Below are 18,908 nucleotides of genomic sequence, written 5' to 3'. Positions count from 1 at the left end.
GTATAGAAGTTAGTTATATGGCGGGGTATGTCCCGACCTTAGTTAAACTCTGTGTATTGTTTAGAGGCTTTGTAGACCTAATGTACAGTCAAGGTGGTGTTTTGTTAATAGACGTGATGGCTCCAACGGCCAAGTATTGTATATACATACATATGTGTGCTCGAGCTTATACAGGTGATTATTTCCTTTTATATGCGACATGATGCTGTCCGAATTTCGGGTTATCATAGAGGTATGCATGGGAAGTATAAGGTTATGAGCTAGTTCTCCTGGGCCTCCTCGGTTATGGGTGCCAGTCTGCCCCAATAGGATTTGAGGCGTGACATATGTCTATCAGCCGGTATGGGACGGTTGCATAGATATGGGTGAAGAATATGTCTTGTGTTATTGTTTGTTGATTGATCCTTCTGAGTCTGGGGTGGTGGGGGTACGCATAGGCTCGGCTAGGTATTTGGTTGTCTGAAATAGCCGGTTATTTACGATATTATTGATATTGTTATTATTATGGTTATGATCATTATTATGGCTAGCTTATGACAGATTGGTCATGGATCTGGTATTGGGATTAAGGTATGTCTTCGGCCTTTGCTATCTTATGATTGCATTACTATGCACGATTATTCTATGTCTAGCCATATGGATTAGAAATCCAGAGTATGTTGGTATTGAATCCTGATAGCATTATAATAAGATCTTAAAATGAGAACATGACGATGTAGGATATGTTGAGATGACCTCCTATATATATTTATACATACATACATACATACATATATATATATATATATATCTAGCTATATGAAGTCATGGTACTATCGGATATCCCTTTCTTCGTTGTTCATATTGTATAGTCGTTCCTTCGCTTTGTATATTACAATATATCTTTCTTTCACTCTTTATTTGTATATTGACCTGGGATATACTGTATAGCTTTGGCATATATTAAATGTAGCTGGAATAAGATAGTTCACCTTGATACTTCCTTAGTCTTATTATGTTAGATTCTTGGACATAAATATGATAGTTATCCCTTGTTATTCTTATTGACTTATTATATGATTTATGGACTTTTGGTTGTAGTTTCGATTCTGTTTATATGTTGTATATATCTACTTTATCTTTGGAGATCAGTTGACAGTTGCCTACTGAATACCATTCATTTGGTACTCATACTACACCTCTGCAGCCTGCAGATCATAGTACGAATTATCGCCATTGATGTGTGCATCGTGTGGAGTAGCCCTGATTCAGAGACTTAGAGTGAGCTCCTGACGTTCGGAGTATTACTTATCTCTCCCCTATGTATTAGACTAGCCTCTAAGTTATATTCAGAGGTAAGTTGAATCAGTGTATTTCTCCTTGAAAGTTGAATCAGTGTATTTCTCCTTGATATCTCACTTTTGTACTCTTATTATGTTTAGAAACTCTTGTACTATACCACCAGATTTTGGGATTCATCTATGTATTGATATTTATCTCATATATTTCACATTTTTTTTCTTATGTTATTAAGTAGTCCATTACTAGCCGTTCCGAACTACGGGTTGGCTTGTCTACTGGTGGGTTATGGTAGGCGCCATCATGACCTGAAAAGTTAGATCGTGACAGAATCATAAGGTGAAGAGTTGGTTGATTGACTTGATGAGTCCCACCCTAGTGCAGGGGTTTATCAGACTTTCCACGGCAAAGGAAATCTGGGAAGCTGTTGCCAAAACATTCTATGATGGTTCGGATGAGACTCGATTGTTTGAACTAAATCAGAAATCCTTCACCACTATCCAGAATGGAAGGCCCCTGTCTACGTACTATAATAAATTGGTTGAAATTTTTCAGGAAATTGGTCACCGAACAAATATGTAGGATGAATCGGTCCAGGGTATTCTTCAGATGCACTCTATGATGGCAAGGTTGCAAGTTCACATATTTCTCAATAGACTTGATGCAAAATTTAATCAAATTCGTGGAGAGATTCTACGAAAGGACCCAAAGCTTGATCTTGAAAGTGCATATGCTTATGTTAGAAGAGAAGCTTAACAGAGGCAGACTATGGGAAGTGCTCGGTTGATTCATGAGAGTTCTGCCATGGTTATCCATCGTAGCAGTCCTGTTAAAGGTCAAACTAATCAGCCATCTGGTAAGCCTAATAATCTTACTTGTAGTCATTGTGGTGAATCAGGACACTCAAAACAACGATACTATGAGATCATTGGCTATCCGAATTGGTGGGATTACTCGAAGAAACCACGCAAAGTCATTCCAAACAGAGCTACTGCAGCCGCAACTACATCAGGAATTAGTCAGCCAAACAATGATGGTAAAATAGAACCTCGTGTTAATATGACACAGTCAGGTATTACCAATAATAACAATATTAATATTACTGCACCTTCTACGAGTAGTACTTGGATTATTGATAGTGGAGAATCTGATTACATGACCAAGTACCGAGATGAATTACAATCATTAAAACCATCTACTCAACCCTTTATTTCTACTGCTAATGGAGGTACTTTTCCGGTTAAAGGAGAAGGACCAGTTGTCATAACAGATACTTTAAAACTTGACACAGTTTTAGTTGTACCTACTCTTGATCATAATCTTCTATTTGTTAGCCAAATTACCTCCTCTCTCAATTGTATTGTAACCTTTTAGCCTTTTTTTGCATCTTTCAGGACATTCTGACTCGGGAGACTCTCGATTATGGTGTTAAGCGAGGAAATCTCTACTTTCTAGAATTGATTAAAGGTGGAGAGAAGAAATCCAGTCATGTATTCTGCACACATGGGGTTGAGAAGACACGCGACCATATATGGTTATGGAATAGGAGGCTTGGACATATCTTATTTGGTTATCTTCAGAAACTCAAACCAGATTTGTTTTTAGGTTTAGATAGCTCTGTTTTTCATTGTGAAATTTGTGAATTAGCAAAAAATCATCGTGTTCCATATTTATCAAGTTTGAATAAATGTTCTGAGCCTTTTGTTGTTATACATTCTGATATTTGGGGCCCTGCAAAAGTTGAATCTCTGTCTCAAGCTTGTTATTTTATTACTTTTATAGATGAATGTACTAGAATGACATGAATATCATTACTTTGGAAGAAGAGTGATGCATATATTGCGTTCAAAGATTTTTATAATATGGTACATACTCAATATCAACTACAGATTCGTGTTTGGCAATCTGACAATGCAATGGAATTTATGCAATCTATCGTTGATGAATACCTTCGGCAATGAGGTGTACGTCATCAGACATCTTGCACATACACACCACAACAAAATGGTCTAGCAGCAAGAAAGAACGGACAGATTATAAAGATTGTTCATGCATCTCTCTTTGGCATGAATATGCCAATCATTTATTGGGGGGAAGCAGTTAAGTCTGCAGCTTATCTTATCAATCGAGTTCCATCTCGAGTCATTAATTTTGAGACTTCACAGTAAAAGCTCCATTCTCTTTGTTCTCTTCCACATCTGCCAAACTTAGAGCCAAAGGTGTTTGGTTGCACGGTTTACACTCACATTTCTAAAGCTCTGCGAGGAAAGTTAGATCCGTGTGCAAGACGGTGTGTGTTTGTTGGCTATTCAGAATTTCAGAAAGGATACAGGTGTTATGACCCACGAAATAAGAAATTATATATTACTCTTGATGCATCTTTCCGTGAGTCAAAACCTTATTATGAAGGTGCAATAACACCCTCATCTCTTCCGGAGGAGAGTGACAGAGAAAATACTAGAATGAATGTAGCTTTAGGGGGAGAAACAGAGTTCCTGAAAGTAGAAGCTTGTGAGGAAAGATTAAATTCATGTACTGGTATCTTGGAACAAGATGTATTAGAACAAGATGTAGTCTCACATGAAGACAGCGAAGGAACTAGGGAAGAAGGAAATAAAATTCGCGAAGCCATAAATGAAGAAAATGAAGAGATTATTCCAGAAAGAAGAACATCCACTCCAATAACCAATGAGTCCTCTCAGAATGTTCTACATGATCATATACCTCAGGTACCTCTGTCTAATGACCCTTATCTTCCTCCTTCCCATTTTCCATCAAGAAAAAATAAAGGTATACCAAGAATAAAATATGAACTCGATCTTAATGCCAACTCGAAGTATCCCATTAGTAATTATACCTCCACCCAAAGATTATCAACATCATATGCTCTAACTGTTAATCAATTATCCAAAGTGTCTATTCCTAGTGGTGTGCAGGAAGCATTAGTAGAATCACAATGGAGGAAGGCAGTGAACGAAGAAATGAAGGCCTTGCAGAAAAATCAAACTTGGGAACTAGTCTCACTGCCTGGAGGAAAGAGGACTGTCGGGTGTAAATGGGTGTATTATGTAAAGCTTAAAGCAGATGAAAGTATTGATAGGTATAAAGCGAGGTTGGTAGCAAAAGGATACACACAAAATTATGGAGTGGACTATGAGGAAACATTTGCACCAGTGGATAAACTCAATATTATTCGTATTCTCATATCAGTTGTAGCAAATAGAGATTGGCCGTTGCGACAATTTGACGTAAAAAATGCATTCTTAATTGGTGACTTAGAGGAAGAAGTTTATATGGAGCTACCACCCGGAACTATGCAAGAGCACACTTGCAGAGAAAAGGTATGTAGATTAAGAAAGGCATTATATAGCTTAAAACAATCACCACGGGCATGGTTTGGACGTCTCACATCTGCAATGACATCAGTTGGTTATAAACAGAGTAACTCTGATCACACTCTTTTTATAAAACACAACAAAGGGAAGGTAACTACATTGATTGTGTATGTTGATGATATGGTCCTGACAGGAAATGATTCTGATGAAATGGATCAACTTCAGAAGTTCTTGGCATCAAAATTGGAAATGAAAGACTTAGCACAATTGCGATATTTCCTAGGCATTGAAGTATCAAGGTCGAGACAGGAAATTTCCCTTTCTCAAAGAAAATATGTACTAGACTTGTTGATGGAGACAGGGATGCTAGCGTGCAAGCCAATTGAAACACCTATGGAGACAAACCACGCACTCGAGAACTCCTCGGTAGAGAAAATAAAAGATGTAGATAAATATCAACGTCTAGTAGGGAAGTTAATCTATCTGACTTATACAAGACCAGACATTGCATATGTTGTAAGTGTTGTGAGTCAGTTCATGCAGGATCCAACAGAAGATCATATGGAAGTTGTTTATAGAATTTTGCGATACTTGAAAAGAGCTCCAGGAAAAGGGATTTTGTTCTCGAAGAATGAGAAAACTACATTGAAGGCTACACAGATGCAGATTGGGCAGGAGATCAATTGACTAGAAGATCAACAACGGGGTATCTCACTTTTGTAAAAGGCAATCTTTTCACGTGGAGAAGTAAAAAACAAAAGGTTGTCGCAAGGTCTAGTGCGGAAGCAGAATTTCGAGGGATGGCCAATGGCCTGTGTGAGCTATTATGGATTAACTATGTTCTGAAGGATCTTGGAATTGAATACACAAGGCCTATGAACTTGTTCTGTGATAACAAGGCCGCAATTCAAATAGCACAAAATCCCGTTCAACATGATCGCACTAGGGTCGAAATTGATCGACACTTCATTAAGGAGAAGTTAGATCAAAAGATTATACATTTTCCATTTGTCAATTCTGAAAGTCAGCTAGCAGATGTACTCACCAAGGCTGTATTAGGGAAGGTTTTCCACGCGATGATTGGCAAGTTGGGCATGATAGACATCTATGCACCGCCTTGAGGGGGAGTGTTGACATTAGGACAATTATGTAATTATGTATTTCTAGTAGGGGTGACAAAGAACTATTTGTATCTATATATACCCATTTTAAAAGATGAATAAAAAATAACCGTACATAACCTAAATTTCTACAAAAAATGATATATTTACATGAAGAATTATATAAAATATATAAGTCAAAAATTATTTTTTATACATATATATTAAATCTTGAATATTCTTAAGGAAATTTTTAGTTTCGCCGGTGTAACGAAAGATAGAATTATTCTTTATTATCATTATTGCTCATTTAAATCTTCTAATTCATTACTATTAACTTTGTAAAAGAAAGGTATTTATTTTGCCTACCACATTTCAGGTATTCTGCCAAGTGCCAACTAATACTCTTCCAGAGAATAAATTCCAACTACCTAACTTTTTCAAGTTAATTGGTTCACAATGTCAAAAGTGTTAAAGAAATAAAATCAACTTAATTCATAAAAAAAGTTCTAATTCCTTAATAATCCACGTAAATAAAAGCTGTCTCAAAAGCATCTCATAATGTTTTTTGAGTAAATATATATAAAAAAAAACAAGGAAACTATACTACTCCAGAGTGTAAAGAATTTCAAGAAGAATATAAAGTAATGGAAGCAAGTAATTAGCACGTTCATTATTCATAAAGTAAGTGAAAAAAGAGAGAAAGGAAAACGTGATTAATCAACTAGTCCTTATTTAAAAAACATAATAATTCCTAAGTCGATAGACTATCGGAAACTGTCTTGCTACTTCCACAAAAATGAGATAATGTTTGTATACTACTCGATTCGCAAATTAAACTCACTTGTAATACTATAATACTGTGCATGTTAAATTATTGTTGTTATTATTGTTGCCGTCATCACGAGCAACTAAAAATAAAAAATTAATTCTTAGAATATTATTGGATTTTTTAGGCAAGAGGCAAACCAAACAACTAACAAGCATGTCCAGCCTTTGATTATTCGTTGACGATGTGGCTCTTCAGTTATTTGAAGGTCAAACAATAACTGATTATGGAGATAATTTTATTACCAAAAATAGATTATTTGCTAAAAATAGTTGTTCTTTGTCTTCTTAAAAATTTAAGAAAGGATTAGTTAATCTTTTTCTAACTTTATCATTAGCATTAGTTATATTGAAGATAAAATTGGTTACTTACTATAAAGTAGTATGCATTTCCTAAAATACTTGGAGTAACTGATAAAATTGTTGTTATGTGATCAGGTTATGAGTTCAAATTTTGAAAACAACCAACGGTAAAAATGTAAAATAAGACTGTGTACAATACATCCTCGTGATAAGACTCTTCCCCAAACAACTCTATGCATAAAGAAAATTTTAATACACCAAACTATCCTTTTTTTTTTAACACCATATATACTCATGAACGATCCTTCTCAGACCCCACATATAGCGAAAGCTTTAGCAAAACAACTCCTTTGTTAACACCATATATACCCTTTGATAGGGTAAGGGGTATTGAAGTGATAAAGTATATAAATGGAGGGTGATCCACCATGTGTGCATTAAATAGATGTGGGCTTACTAGCCAACATTGACAGCTTAGCTCTGTAACATTTGTTTCTTTATCGATCAACATATTCATAATAATACTCATTAACTCATATTTCATCACTTTTACTTGTTTCGCAAATAAATTTTTACTTTTTACTTATTATTTTTAATGTATTAAAAAAATAATTATTTTTTTTCCTGTTTCACCTTTAACATTATTTACATATTTCCTAAATCACTTCTCAAAGCCTAAGATATACATCAATTCATATGAATAATTCAATATTGTGGTAAAACTCATTTTAATCATTGTTTTTTTAATAGTCTACAAAGTTTAAAGTGACCAAGTAACAATGAAGAGAAAAAAAAAATCATACATTTTGACAGGTGAATTGAGTTATTTCTTGTAATTTGGGTATTTTGAGACGGAGTAAGTATACATGAGGCATGTAGTTCCTCAGTCCATGCCTCTTCTATGAGTTTTTCATTAGAAAAATGCTTTAAACTGTACTGTTTATGATGTATATAGCCAGGACCAGGTTGTCCTTTATTCTGATTCTTTGCATTTAAACGTAGAGAAGTGAGTTAATTAAGACCTGAAAAATGGCTGCTAATTATTCGAAATAGGGGCATTAATGGCCTCAACTTGACTTATTAATTAACATAATCCTAAAAGATCCCAAAAGATCGATCTTCCTGCAACCCTCATTGGGCTAATAGAAGAAGTGTACAATTCATGCATAACTCCACGTACCAAACCCACTTAATTACTCCCTCCGTTTCTAAATACTTATCTTCCTTATTATATTACTAATAAATAAATAAATATCTCGTATTAGTTGATCATTTACTAAATCAGAATATAATTAATTTTTTTTTGTTGCATTTTACCCCTATAATTAATTATATACATTAAGTATGAATAGTTATAATTGCAATGTCTATTCTTATGCCCAGTGAATATCAATAATATTGTAAAAGGTAAAATAGAAAAATTATCATTCAATTTATGATTTCTTAATCGCCGTGTAAAAATAAAATGTGTCCAACTAAAAAAATACTACTACTACTACTAATAATAATAATAATAATAATAGATATTTCACAATATTTGTTAGTCTAGAAAATCAAAACAGAGTTGAATGTATTCTTCCCATTTTATTTTTAACACGCTTTTCATTTATTGAAGAGAAATCACGCTTTTCATTAATTAAAGAGAAATGGTTAAAGATATTATATGTATTTAAGAGTATGATGGTAAAAATATATAAGTTTCTTAAGGAACCTATAAATTAAAATGTGACACGTATTTAAAAATAAAGAGAGTAATTTTCTTTTATGATGATGGTGTCGAAGTAATTTTCGAGTGCATTAACTAATTTATCGAATATCTGTTAACTCACATTTTTTACAAAGCATATATATTAGATAATATAACTTTGATAAAATTATAGCATATTTGATCTAGCCTCTTAAAGACTACAAGTGCTTTTGAACAAATTACGTACATTATATATATGTAATGCCAAAATTATTCTTATATATACATGATAGCTTTTGACTTTATTAATTTATTCCTGTGAGATCTCACCCAAACGGATAATTTTGACATATTTATTATTACAAATTAAGGAAAACAATACTTAGAAAAGAAGAAAAAGATCAGGTTACGTACAGACGAAGAATAATCAGGCTATATATATATATATATATATGAGATTTCTTTGATTTTCACGTTCTTTGATTTTATTTTACCTGTAATAATCAATAATATGCTATTTTATATTTTGCTTGTCTTTTACATTTCGGATCCAAAAACTTTACTTTGTGTTATTCGATCATATAACAAAATTTGCTGGTTGATTTCAACTGCTAGGGAAAGAAATTTAATTTATTAGTACTTTTTTTTAAAGGATGCCATGTGAAAGAGTTTTCTTTCTCGAATGATTTTTAATTAATTTTTAAAAAATAAAGGTATTTTATTACGTACCTAACTCAATTATCAAACATGTTGCATGCAGCGTCGTCCTCTGTTATTGCATGGGAACCAATAATATGAATGAATTAATAATTTTACGCGTAAGAATGAAATAGACTCCTGGTTGGAATCCAGGAGCCTTAATTACCCCGAGACTGACTTGTTTAGTTCGATAAGGAGAGTAGAGAATTAACGATGATCAATAGATAAGAGCATTAAATACTTATTATGATTATTAATGGATTATTTAGTGCGAATCAAAAGATCTCCTCAATTATATTCTCTTAAGGGACTACCCTTTCGAGTTCCTTTAGTCGTTACTGCGTCCATAACAAAGATTAATATTTGCTCAACGTTCATATTTTTAAATTTCGAAGGAGATTATTATAAAAAACATATGATATATGCTATTTAATTTCCTTTGATTGCGGCAACGCGTTATATACTAAAGTAATACTATCACACGTGACGTGAGGTTAGTTTGTTAGGTCTATACTCTAAATTCTACAATTAATTTCTACCCCCATTATATATAATTAATTCAACACTTTTTCCATCTTCAAAAGCCAACTCACATATTAATTTTCAACCGCTGCTAAATTTAATGTCACTCCTATTCCATGTGAATAGCTAAGTATATGCAAAATGACAAAACAAAAAATTAAACTCTTTATGAAATATATTAATATTAGATAAGAGATGTAGCTAGCGAATTAGGGGTCGAAGAAATAAAATTTATATTAGATCCATATATATTAATAGTGGAAAGGAAATTAAGTTAAATTTATCTTGCAAGCTGTCTGCGTGAATTAATTTGATTATAGAAATATTAAATAGATGTCTACAATTATGTGTGTATTCATAAATTAAAATAAAAACTCTTTCAACTGGGTTCTTCCTTATCATGATAATAATAATATTTTAAAATCAACTCGAAAGTTAAAAATAAATACTCAGGTCGATATTCTTACTGACCAAATTATAATGCAAAATATGTCAGGACAAATTAAAGAAATATAATAGCTGTATTTATGGGAAGTATACATATTCCATACTAACAAATTCTAATAATACAATATTTTACTAACGCAAAGGCCAATAATTGTGAGACTAGTGGTAGAATGATACAGGAAGGTCATAATACTGGAAATTAATTTGACCTGTTTGCTCTACCACCAACAAAAATCTTGGGCTCTTCACCTAAAAAAAGAAAAGAAAAAGATTTTGATATTAACGCTCAATTCAGTTGGGAAAAAAAAGTAGGATTATGATAAGTATTTCAAAATATAGCAGCATTTTGATTTTAAAACGTAGCAGAATATATATAATTATGTGTGTAATATCTTATTTAACTGAAAATTGTGCAAATATAACATTTGATTGTAAATATATATATACGTATATGTATGTAAGCATTTTTAAAGTAAAGGAGGGATATATGTGTGACTAATTGTATGTTTAGGCAATGACCATAGTGTTTTAAGATACAAAAATACAGCATATGTTATAATAATTAAATGCATAATCTCACTATATTATGTTTCTTTTCAAAGATATCACTATATAAAAAGTAATATATGAACCAAAATTTATTTATACCAACAACAACGACAACATCAGTCTACATATTCAGTATATTCTCATAAGGTGAAGTTTGAAGTAAATAAAGTTACGCAATTCACCACTGTCTTAAAAATAAGGTAGAAAAGTTTTAAAAAAAACAATTCGATGCGCGAATGCTTCAAGAAAAAATTTCACCAAAAGGGTGTATTATATGCAGTGTTACCTTACATTTTTATCATAGACTGTTTTTAAGACTTAAACGCGTGACCTCCTGATCATATATTAGTAACTTTACTTATTACCCTAAGACTTCCCTTCAAATAAGATAGAAAGGTTATTTTCGATAAATCTCGAGTCAAATCAAAATATACCACTAGTTGGATTAATTATTTTGAAAAGAAGACATGCAGGGTGTGAGGGGCACGTGGTGTGTAGGCTCCAAGAGAACCGGAAAACCAGAATAACCTGTGAATTAAAGAAAAATACAGATCATCCCCCCATAGCCACCTTTACTAACGGGATTTTGCCCCCATTTTTTGCTTTCCCAAAAACAGCTCGATTTATTCCCTCTTCTTTTCTGCTCTTCTTTTACTTATATCCATTTAATTTAAGTTAATTACATGCATCCACCAAAAGGTTAAAAAAATATTATAAATGATCACAATAATGAATAGTAGTAAGTAATAAATAATTTAAAATATTTGAAGCAGTTTGAGAAAATCTCAATTAAAAACATTATTAACCCTCCGAATCGTAATAGTCTCGCATATAAATGAGATGGATCGAAATAGAGGGATTATAGATATTAGTATTGTTTTTAATTTGCCATTTGTTAATAGTTAAGATCAAAATGTATCTTTCTCGTTACAAAATTATTTCAAATACACCCTTATTCACTAAAGACAAACTATGCGAAATGGTCAAATTTGCTTCTGTCATTGCAGGATTGGTCAAGCTTTTTAATAGATGTGTTTTTTTTTTCTAATCGAGAAAATGATCAAATAAATTTGCTTATGAACTACGCTTTTGAAAGTAATGTGTATAGAATATGAAAAAACATAAATCTTATTCCTTTCTCTCGTAAAGATTTAAAAAAAACTTTTCAAAAGCTACAACAAAATAGAGTGAATAAATAAATAATATAAATAAATAAATACCAATCCTTTTAAAAGTAATTATACTCTCTCTCACTTTTTAAATTACTTTAATCGCTCTTACTATTAATATACATAACATAGCCGACATACACATAGTATTCTGTGTATATGTTGGAATTTTTGTAATATGTTTAGGGAATTGAAATTTTTGTAATATTGAAAACATAATTTGTGTATTTGGATGTAATTTTTAGTAAATATATTACTACTACGTATACTAGTATTATTATTTCACACCTAGTGAATTAAATATTTAGATCCACTTCTTGTCTCCTTTATAAACACTTGTCTAACAATCCAACTCTTCAGAAATTAAATTCCATTTCTCCCCTTCCTCTCCAACAAATGGGAAAAGAAAAAACAGTATCAAAATCAAGAACAATGGCTCCAAGAATGGTAGCAGCCAGTTTTCGTAGATCACTTTCTTTTCCAAATCACCCAAACCATTCAACCAAACCAAAGAAAACCTTCCATGTTCGATCCACTAGTCTTCCATGTCGATCACATCCATTAATTTCTCAGCTCAAAGATGATCTAAATGGGCTCAAATCATGGTCATTTGACCCCCAAAATCGAACTTGCCCATGGCTTTGTGATGGGTTGAATCAGTTGAAGATTGTTCATGAGTCTCTTGATGATTTGCTTCAGCTTCCACAAACACGTGAATCTTTAAATGGTCATTCTGATTTGGTCGAGAAGCTTCTAGATGATTTTCTTCACTTTGTTGATGTTTATGGAATCTTTCAGACGTTGATACTTACTTTCAAGGAAGAACATTTAGCTGCTCAGGTAGCGTATGTTTAAACTGTTGGAGAGAGTACACTTTTAATTACTTAATTATATTATGTTTCAATACGTTAACCTTTTTTGCTTTTGGGAGTCGGTTCGTATAAATATTGTTCACTAGTCATTTTTTGATCTTAGTTTTTAAAAAAAATGACCGCTCTTGTGAAGATTCAAATTTTACAAGTGGCTAATTTTCACTTGCAGCGATTCCAAAGTAGCTATTTTTGGACTTTATTTTAGTAGCATTTGCACAAAATGGCCTTTTTTAGGCCACTTTTAAGATTTTGTCCTAAATTTGCTGAGTTGGGGCTAAATTTGTATGTTAGTGAAAAATTCATCTAATGTTTATTTGGTAATAGTATTTGAACATAGACAGATCCAAGTATTTTTGACGCGGAGCATAAATTTATTATGTGTAAAAATTATTAAAAATACAACAAGCAGTGTATATAAATATATTTTTAAAATATAGTATGTTCAATACTAATGGCCTTAAGATTAAGCATATAACATTTAAATCTTGGTTCCACCTTGGTACTTGAGGAATGTCCAATGATCATTTTATAATCTAAAAGTTTAAACTATTGCGAAAAAAATATGGCTTTTGTTATGATAATTAATTATATTATGTTTCAACAGGTAGCTGTGAGGCGCAAAGATGAATCCAAGATTGCTTCATACGCGAAAGCGTTGAGAAAAATGGCTAAAGAAATGGATAAACTAACGTGCAACGTACAATGTATAGGAAAATACATCGTACCCCAACAAACTATACCAGTACCTGATGGAGATGCAGAGTTAGCAGAAGTCATGAAAGACATCATAGAAGTAACACAATTAGTTTCTACTGCACTTTTTAATGGACTAGCAGTATCAATGGCATTTCCAAAACCATCTTGTTCATGGATTGGATTAGGAAAGAAGACAAAAAAATTGAAGGAAGATGAAGGAATTTTGGAATTTGTTGAAATGGGGTTGGAGAATTTTTTGAGAAAAAATAAAGGTGATGAAGAGGTGAAAATTGTGTCTAAAAAAATGTATGAATTGGAAGATTGTATTTGTGGAATTGAAAATTGTGGAGAGAAAGTGTTTAGGAGTTTGATTAATGCTAGAGTTTCATTGCTAAATGTATTCACACAATAAAAAAAGGAAAAAAAGGGACAAGGGAAAACGGAAATTGAAGTGATGCATAGATGTATATTTTGCTTCTTCTTTTTTTTTTTTAAGAAAAAAAATTACTATTGTCTTTGATTAATTTGTTGGTGTTATGAAGTTGATTTGTTTAATGAGGAAAAAAAAGTTTACTGTTGAATAGAGAATATTATTGAGTGTATTATGTATAGTGTGTGAATTAAATCTTCACTTGTGTGAGTATATATATTTTATATGTTATTGTTATTATTATAGCGTGTAATCTCCACATGAAGTTATGATATTTAATTAAAGTATATGTGTTCGAATTTAATTTTTGGTTTTCACTTTTTGCACCTTTTACTTTTGAGTAATACATTGGAATTCATACTTACAACCATCTAAAACCCCAAATTTGTAGACTTTCAAATCCCAAATTCCAGTTTTTTTTTTTATATATATATTTCCACGTAATCGATCGTCAATTCTTGAACCAAAGACTTAATTTTTTTTATTTTTTATTTTCTTGTGGTGTGGAAATGAATAAAGAATAATGTTACCTGTTAAAAGCCAAAAAACATTGCTGGATATGTTGTGTATAACAGCAAATTGCCCATTCAAATAACCTTATCTTTTGTTTTGTTTTTTTTCTAGTTGAGAAGCATTTATTCATGTGAATTAAAGTTATATATAGTGATAATTTTCATTGTATTTTGTTCATTATTATTCATAAGGTATTAAAAAAAGATTACTGGCATTTGAAAGAACGCGGTGTAACATGTGAACTAGATTATTGATCATCTACAACAACAACAAAAAAAAGTATAGTTCGATGCACAAAGTATTTCGTGTTCATATAATATATTGAGAAAAAATGTTGCATTTAAAGAGTGTGACATAAATAATCGATCATAATATAAGCATTAGTGATTGCTTTCATACATAGCTTAAACTTATAACATATAAATTGCACGAAGATAATTTTATCGTTGTTGTAAGACAACGAAAAAATAATCCCCAAAGAATAGATGCACAAATAATGAACAAAGCACCTTGCACATGATTTGATTTGTTTTAAAATAATTGAGAATTTGTCATTATTTTTTTCTTCTTCATGAGTTTCATTAATTACTACAAATAATGAAGCAATCATTTGTACATTGTAATGTTTGCTTCATTCTCTCATAATGCAGTCCCCTGAGGAATCAAAGTGAATTGGCTATGCTTTCTTGTTTTTGTTGCTTTTTTTCTTTCGTATTTCCAACGGAGCGTTGGAGTAACTGTAAAATTTGCTACCATGTAACAAGAAGGGCATGGGTTTAAGCAGTGGCGGAGCCACCTTTGCTCCAGGGGTTTCATCCGAACTCCTTTCGATGAAAAACTATATTATTTTTATATGATTAAAAATATTTTCATGCATATATAGTAGATGTTGAATCCCTTTCGACTAATTCGTATATATACATCTGAATCTCTCAATAAAAATACTCTGTCATTGGGTTTAATTAAGGAGTGGAAAAATCTCCGACAGAAATGTAAGGTAAGGTAAGGCTGCGTATAGTAGACCTTTGTGGTCCGATCCTTTCCTGAACTCATGCATAGTGAGAGGTTTAGTGCACCGTTGCAATTTTTCCTTGGTATTTCTCACCCCATCTGCTTATTGATATAGATAATTAAATTAAAGTCTACAGATGTGTCCATTTTTTGTCTAAATAAATGTCAGAAGATGCAAAGAATAATTGTTATTCATAAGCACATTAATTAACACACACTAATGATCTTTCATATGGTAACAAATTAAAGAACAAAAGAGAAAAAGAGAAACATGGATTCATGTGTTTGTGTCTCAAAAGATACTATGAATGTCTTTTAGTTTTAGATGATAATTATATTTCTTCTAATTATATCACTTTCATGTGAATTAAATATTTAAGAAATTGTAGATCTGTCCTTAGTGAAGAGGGGCCAAGCAATCATGCTGGTAGTTGATTTATTTTCAGATCCAAAATATTTGTCATTTCAACAAATTAAACTTGTTGCCTAAACTAACAAAGCATTAGGAATTGTTATATAGAATAATAACAACAACAATTACATTAATTTTCACTAATTAGAGTAGACTATATGATTTTATTTTTTGGTAGCAATTGTAAATTTATTACCTCAACCACCAAACCAGTACACATAAAAGAGAACCTAATTCCGGAATGAGCAAACAAAATACTAACTTGCTGAAACTCAAACTTTACGTCAAACTTTACGTCTATCACAATTCACATTTGAATATGAAGGAGAAAAGTGAAAAAGCGTGCGTGCACACACACACATATTATACCTTGACATGAAAATAAACTTCAATGAAGTTTCTTTTTACTGCACATTATTTTGTTTTCTAATGGTCATCAGTTCAATATTCCAATTTGGAATTGTTGAAAAGTTGAGATACATTGGACAATGATTCAAATAATCTTTATAACGATAACAACAACATATTTAATATAGATTTACAAGTCGGGTTCGAAGAGTGAAATGCATGCAGATCGTACCTATAGTCTCGTGGGTAGATAAATTATTTTCGATATGCCCTTGACTCAAAAAAGATTTCAAAAAATCTTTAATGTTCTGAAATTGAAAAGGCAGCTAACTAAATTAATTGTATTGAAAATGCCACTAACCAAAATGCCCGTCCATTCTTTTTAATTTGTTCCAAAAAGATTATCTTTTCCCTTTTTCATGATAATTCTTTAATTCTAATTTTACATAATACATATGTAAGACTACAAAAACCTTAATTTTAATACATAATTTGAAACCACAATATTAAAACCCAACAAACAAACTGAAACAAATGAATAGTTTGAGTCTGAAGTCAAAGAAAGTTGTTATGGTTTTAGTCCAAACAATTACTATGTTACTTCTCTCAAGACTTTGTGGTCAGTATTGGGTTGGGAATAATTTGACTGGTCTGGGCCTAGAGACCAAAAAATAGTCAGCCCAATATATAATTGAATAGTGGGCCTGGCCTGTATAGGGGGGCGTGGAAAATTGGAAATTGCAAATGTAGTCATTGCACACAGATCCCTACGACGACGCTGCCAACGTGGGGTGACAATGTTTGCATTTGCAATAGTTACAGCCTTGCACGTGAAGGTCAATCAATATAAAATTATTTGACGTCTCGAACGGGATGTACGTGTTATACAGTGCCGGAATCATATGAAGGGAGTTAGTGTTATGGGATATCGCTTTGTCGAATTAATTTATTAGATCGAAGTATTTTGTATAAAAGGAGAATGAGTATAAAATTATTTGATATTTCATTTCTCAAACGGGATGTACCTGTATACGGTGTCGGAGTCATCTGAAGGGAGTTGGTGTTACGGGATATTACTTTGTCGAATTAATTTACTAGATCGACGTATTTTGTATAAAAGGAGAATGAGTATAAAATTATTTGACGTCTCACGTGCGAATTTCGTTTCTCAAACGGGATGTACATGTATACAAGGGAATTGATCTTACGGGACATTATTTTGTCGAATTAATTTACTAGATCGAAGTATTTTGTATGAAAGGAGAAATTGAATACTATTTAAATCGGAAAAATTCTTTTAATTTGTGGGTAGAAGTGTAAATATTAATTAATTTCTAAAAATTGTGGGTTTGAATCTAATTGACACTTAACCGAGTTAAGGAGCAGCACAATCAATTGAACTAAAATTTGTTTTAAAGTCATAATGACAATATAGATTTCAAGTCAAATTGATATAGCAAATTAGACACTCATAAGTTTGCCTTTGTTTTATTTACCAAGAGGATACCACGAAGTATATAGTTTTGGAATTCATTCATTATTTTTTTTATTTACTTTCGGGCTGTTTCTAATCTTTTTATTTTTTTGATTTCTCAGAATTAAAATTTTAAAATTTAAAATTAAAGGTGAAAGATGCTTTATCATCTTAATAATCTTTTTGTCGCATTCATTTTTTTTCTATTTGAGGCGTACAACCAATTAGAGAAAATTCATTGCTGGATCCTATCTATAAAATCATAATTTTTTCAAAAAAATATTGTCATTATAGAGAGATTTGATAGTAGTTGTTTATACCAAATTAATAAACTCGAAAATAGCTCCGGATAATATGTATAATTAATGATTACAGCGGAAGGATAAGATATTTATTTCATTTCTAATAAACAAATGGAGTTTGAGCGTTGAAAATGAAAAAGTTTCGATAATCTCTTTTAATCTCAAAGTAAGACTTCTCGATATGTTTGAATTAGTTGAAATCAAAGAGTTCCAGCATGAGAAAGCAAAAAAGGCTTTATTTACGTAACATATCTCTTAAGCTTTTATTTTTTCACAGATTTTGAAGTTGAAACTTGACTATTTAAGTGAAAATATTTTTTTCCTTGAATTATTTTTTAAAATTTTATGAGTGGAAGTCTTCAAAATTCAAAAACTAATCTCAACTAGATTTCTGAAATTACGATCAGATTTTATAACCAAATAAATATGTAAAAATAAAATTTAAATCTATTCCTAAAATATATGTCCGAAAATACTAGCTTATATTTAATGGACTAAAATAAATCTAGACAATACACAATTTTGGCTAAAAACTCTATATTTTAGAAATATTTTAAATGTGACCAAATTCAATAACCAAACAAATATTGAAGAATACATTTTGAAAATCTTATCCAATGTGTATTAGTTATTACCAAACATTACCTTAAATCTATGTTACAAGATTCTTTTACCGCGAGACATTTTTACAATCAAAAGAGTAGCAAAATGACCAAAACACCCTTCATAACTCTTATTTTTAGATGACAAAACAAGGTACAGTGTAAACACAGAAAGCTTTGTCAGAACAGAAAAGGTGTAAGAGAAAGACAAATGGGTCAATCAAAACACTCTTTTTGAGTTTTCACTTTCACCTTTTTCCCATTTCGTCTTCTCCCTATCTCACTTCTCTTCGTCGTGATTTTCATTAACGAGATTAAAAATATAAACACG

The 18,908-nt window shown here is 31.6% G+C and overlaps 1 protein-coding gene across 1 annotated transcript; it reads left to right on the top strand.

Annotated features, from left to right (window-relative positions):
* Positions 1 to 12,253: 12,253 nt before the first annotated feature.
* On the top strand, positions 12,254 to 14,155 carry LOC107869382. Its single transcript, XM_016715916.2, has 2 exons — positions 12,254 to 12,757; positions 13,394 to 14,155. The coding sequence occupies exons 1-2, from the start codon at positions 12,314 to 12,316 to the stop codon at positions 13,895 to 13,897; spliced, it is 948 nt and encodes a 315-aa protein (XP_016571402.1). The 5' UTR covers positions 12,254 to 12,313; the 3' UTR covers positions 13,898 to 14,155.
* Positions 14,156 to 18,908: the final 4,753 nt, after the last annotated feature.

Source organism: Capsicum annuum, chromosome 4 (assembly GCF_002878395.1).
Source record: "Capsicum annuum cultivar UCD-10X-F1 chromosome 4, UCD10Xv1.1, whole genome shotgun sequence".
Taxonomy (NCBI): domain Eukaryota; kingdom Viridiplantae; phylum Streptophyta; class Magnoliopsida; order Solanales; family Solanaceae; genus Capsicum; species Capsicum annuum.
This window is presented reverse-complemented; position numbering and strand designations above follow the sequence as displayed.

What these genes read in the sequence shown, in the direction of transcription:
- LOC107869382 (XM_016715916.2), top strand. Translation starts at nt 12,314, where the DNA reads ATGGGAAAAGAAAAAACAGTATCAAAATCAAGAACAATGGCTCCAAGA. An exon ending in AAGAACATTTAGCTGCTCAG is followed by an intron (nt 12,758 to 13,393) that starts GTAGCGTATGTT and finishes ATGTTTCAACAG; the next exon opens with GTAGCTGTGAGGCGCAAAGA.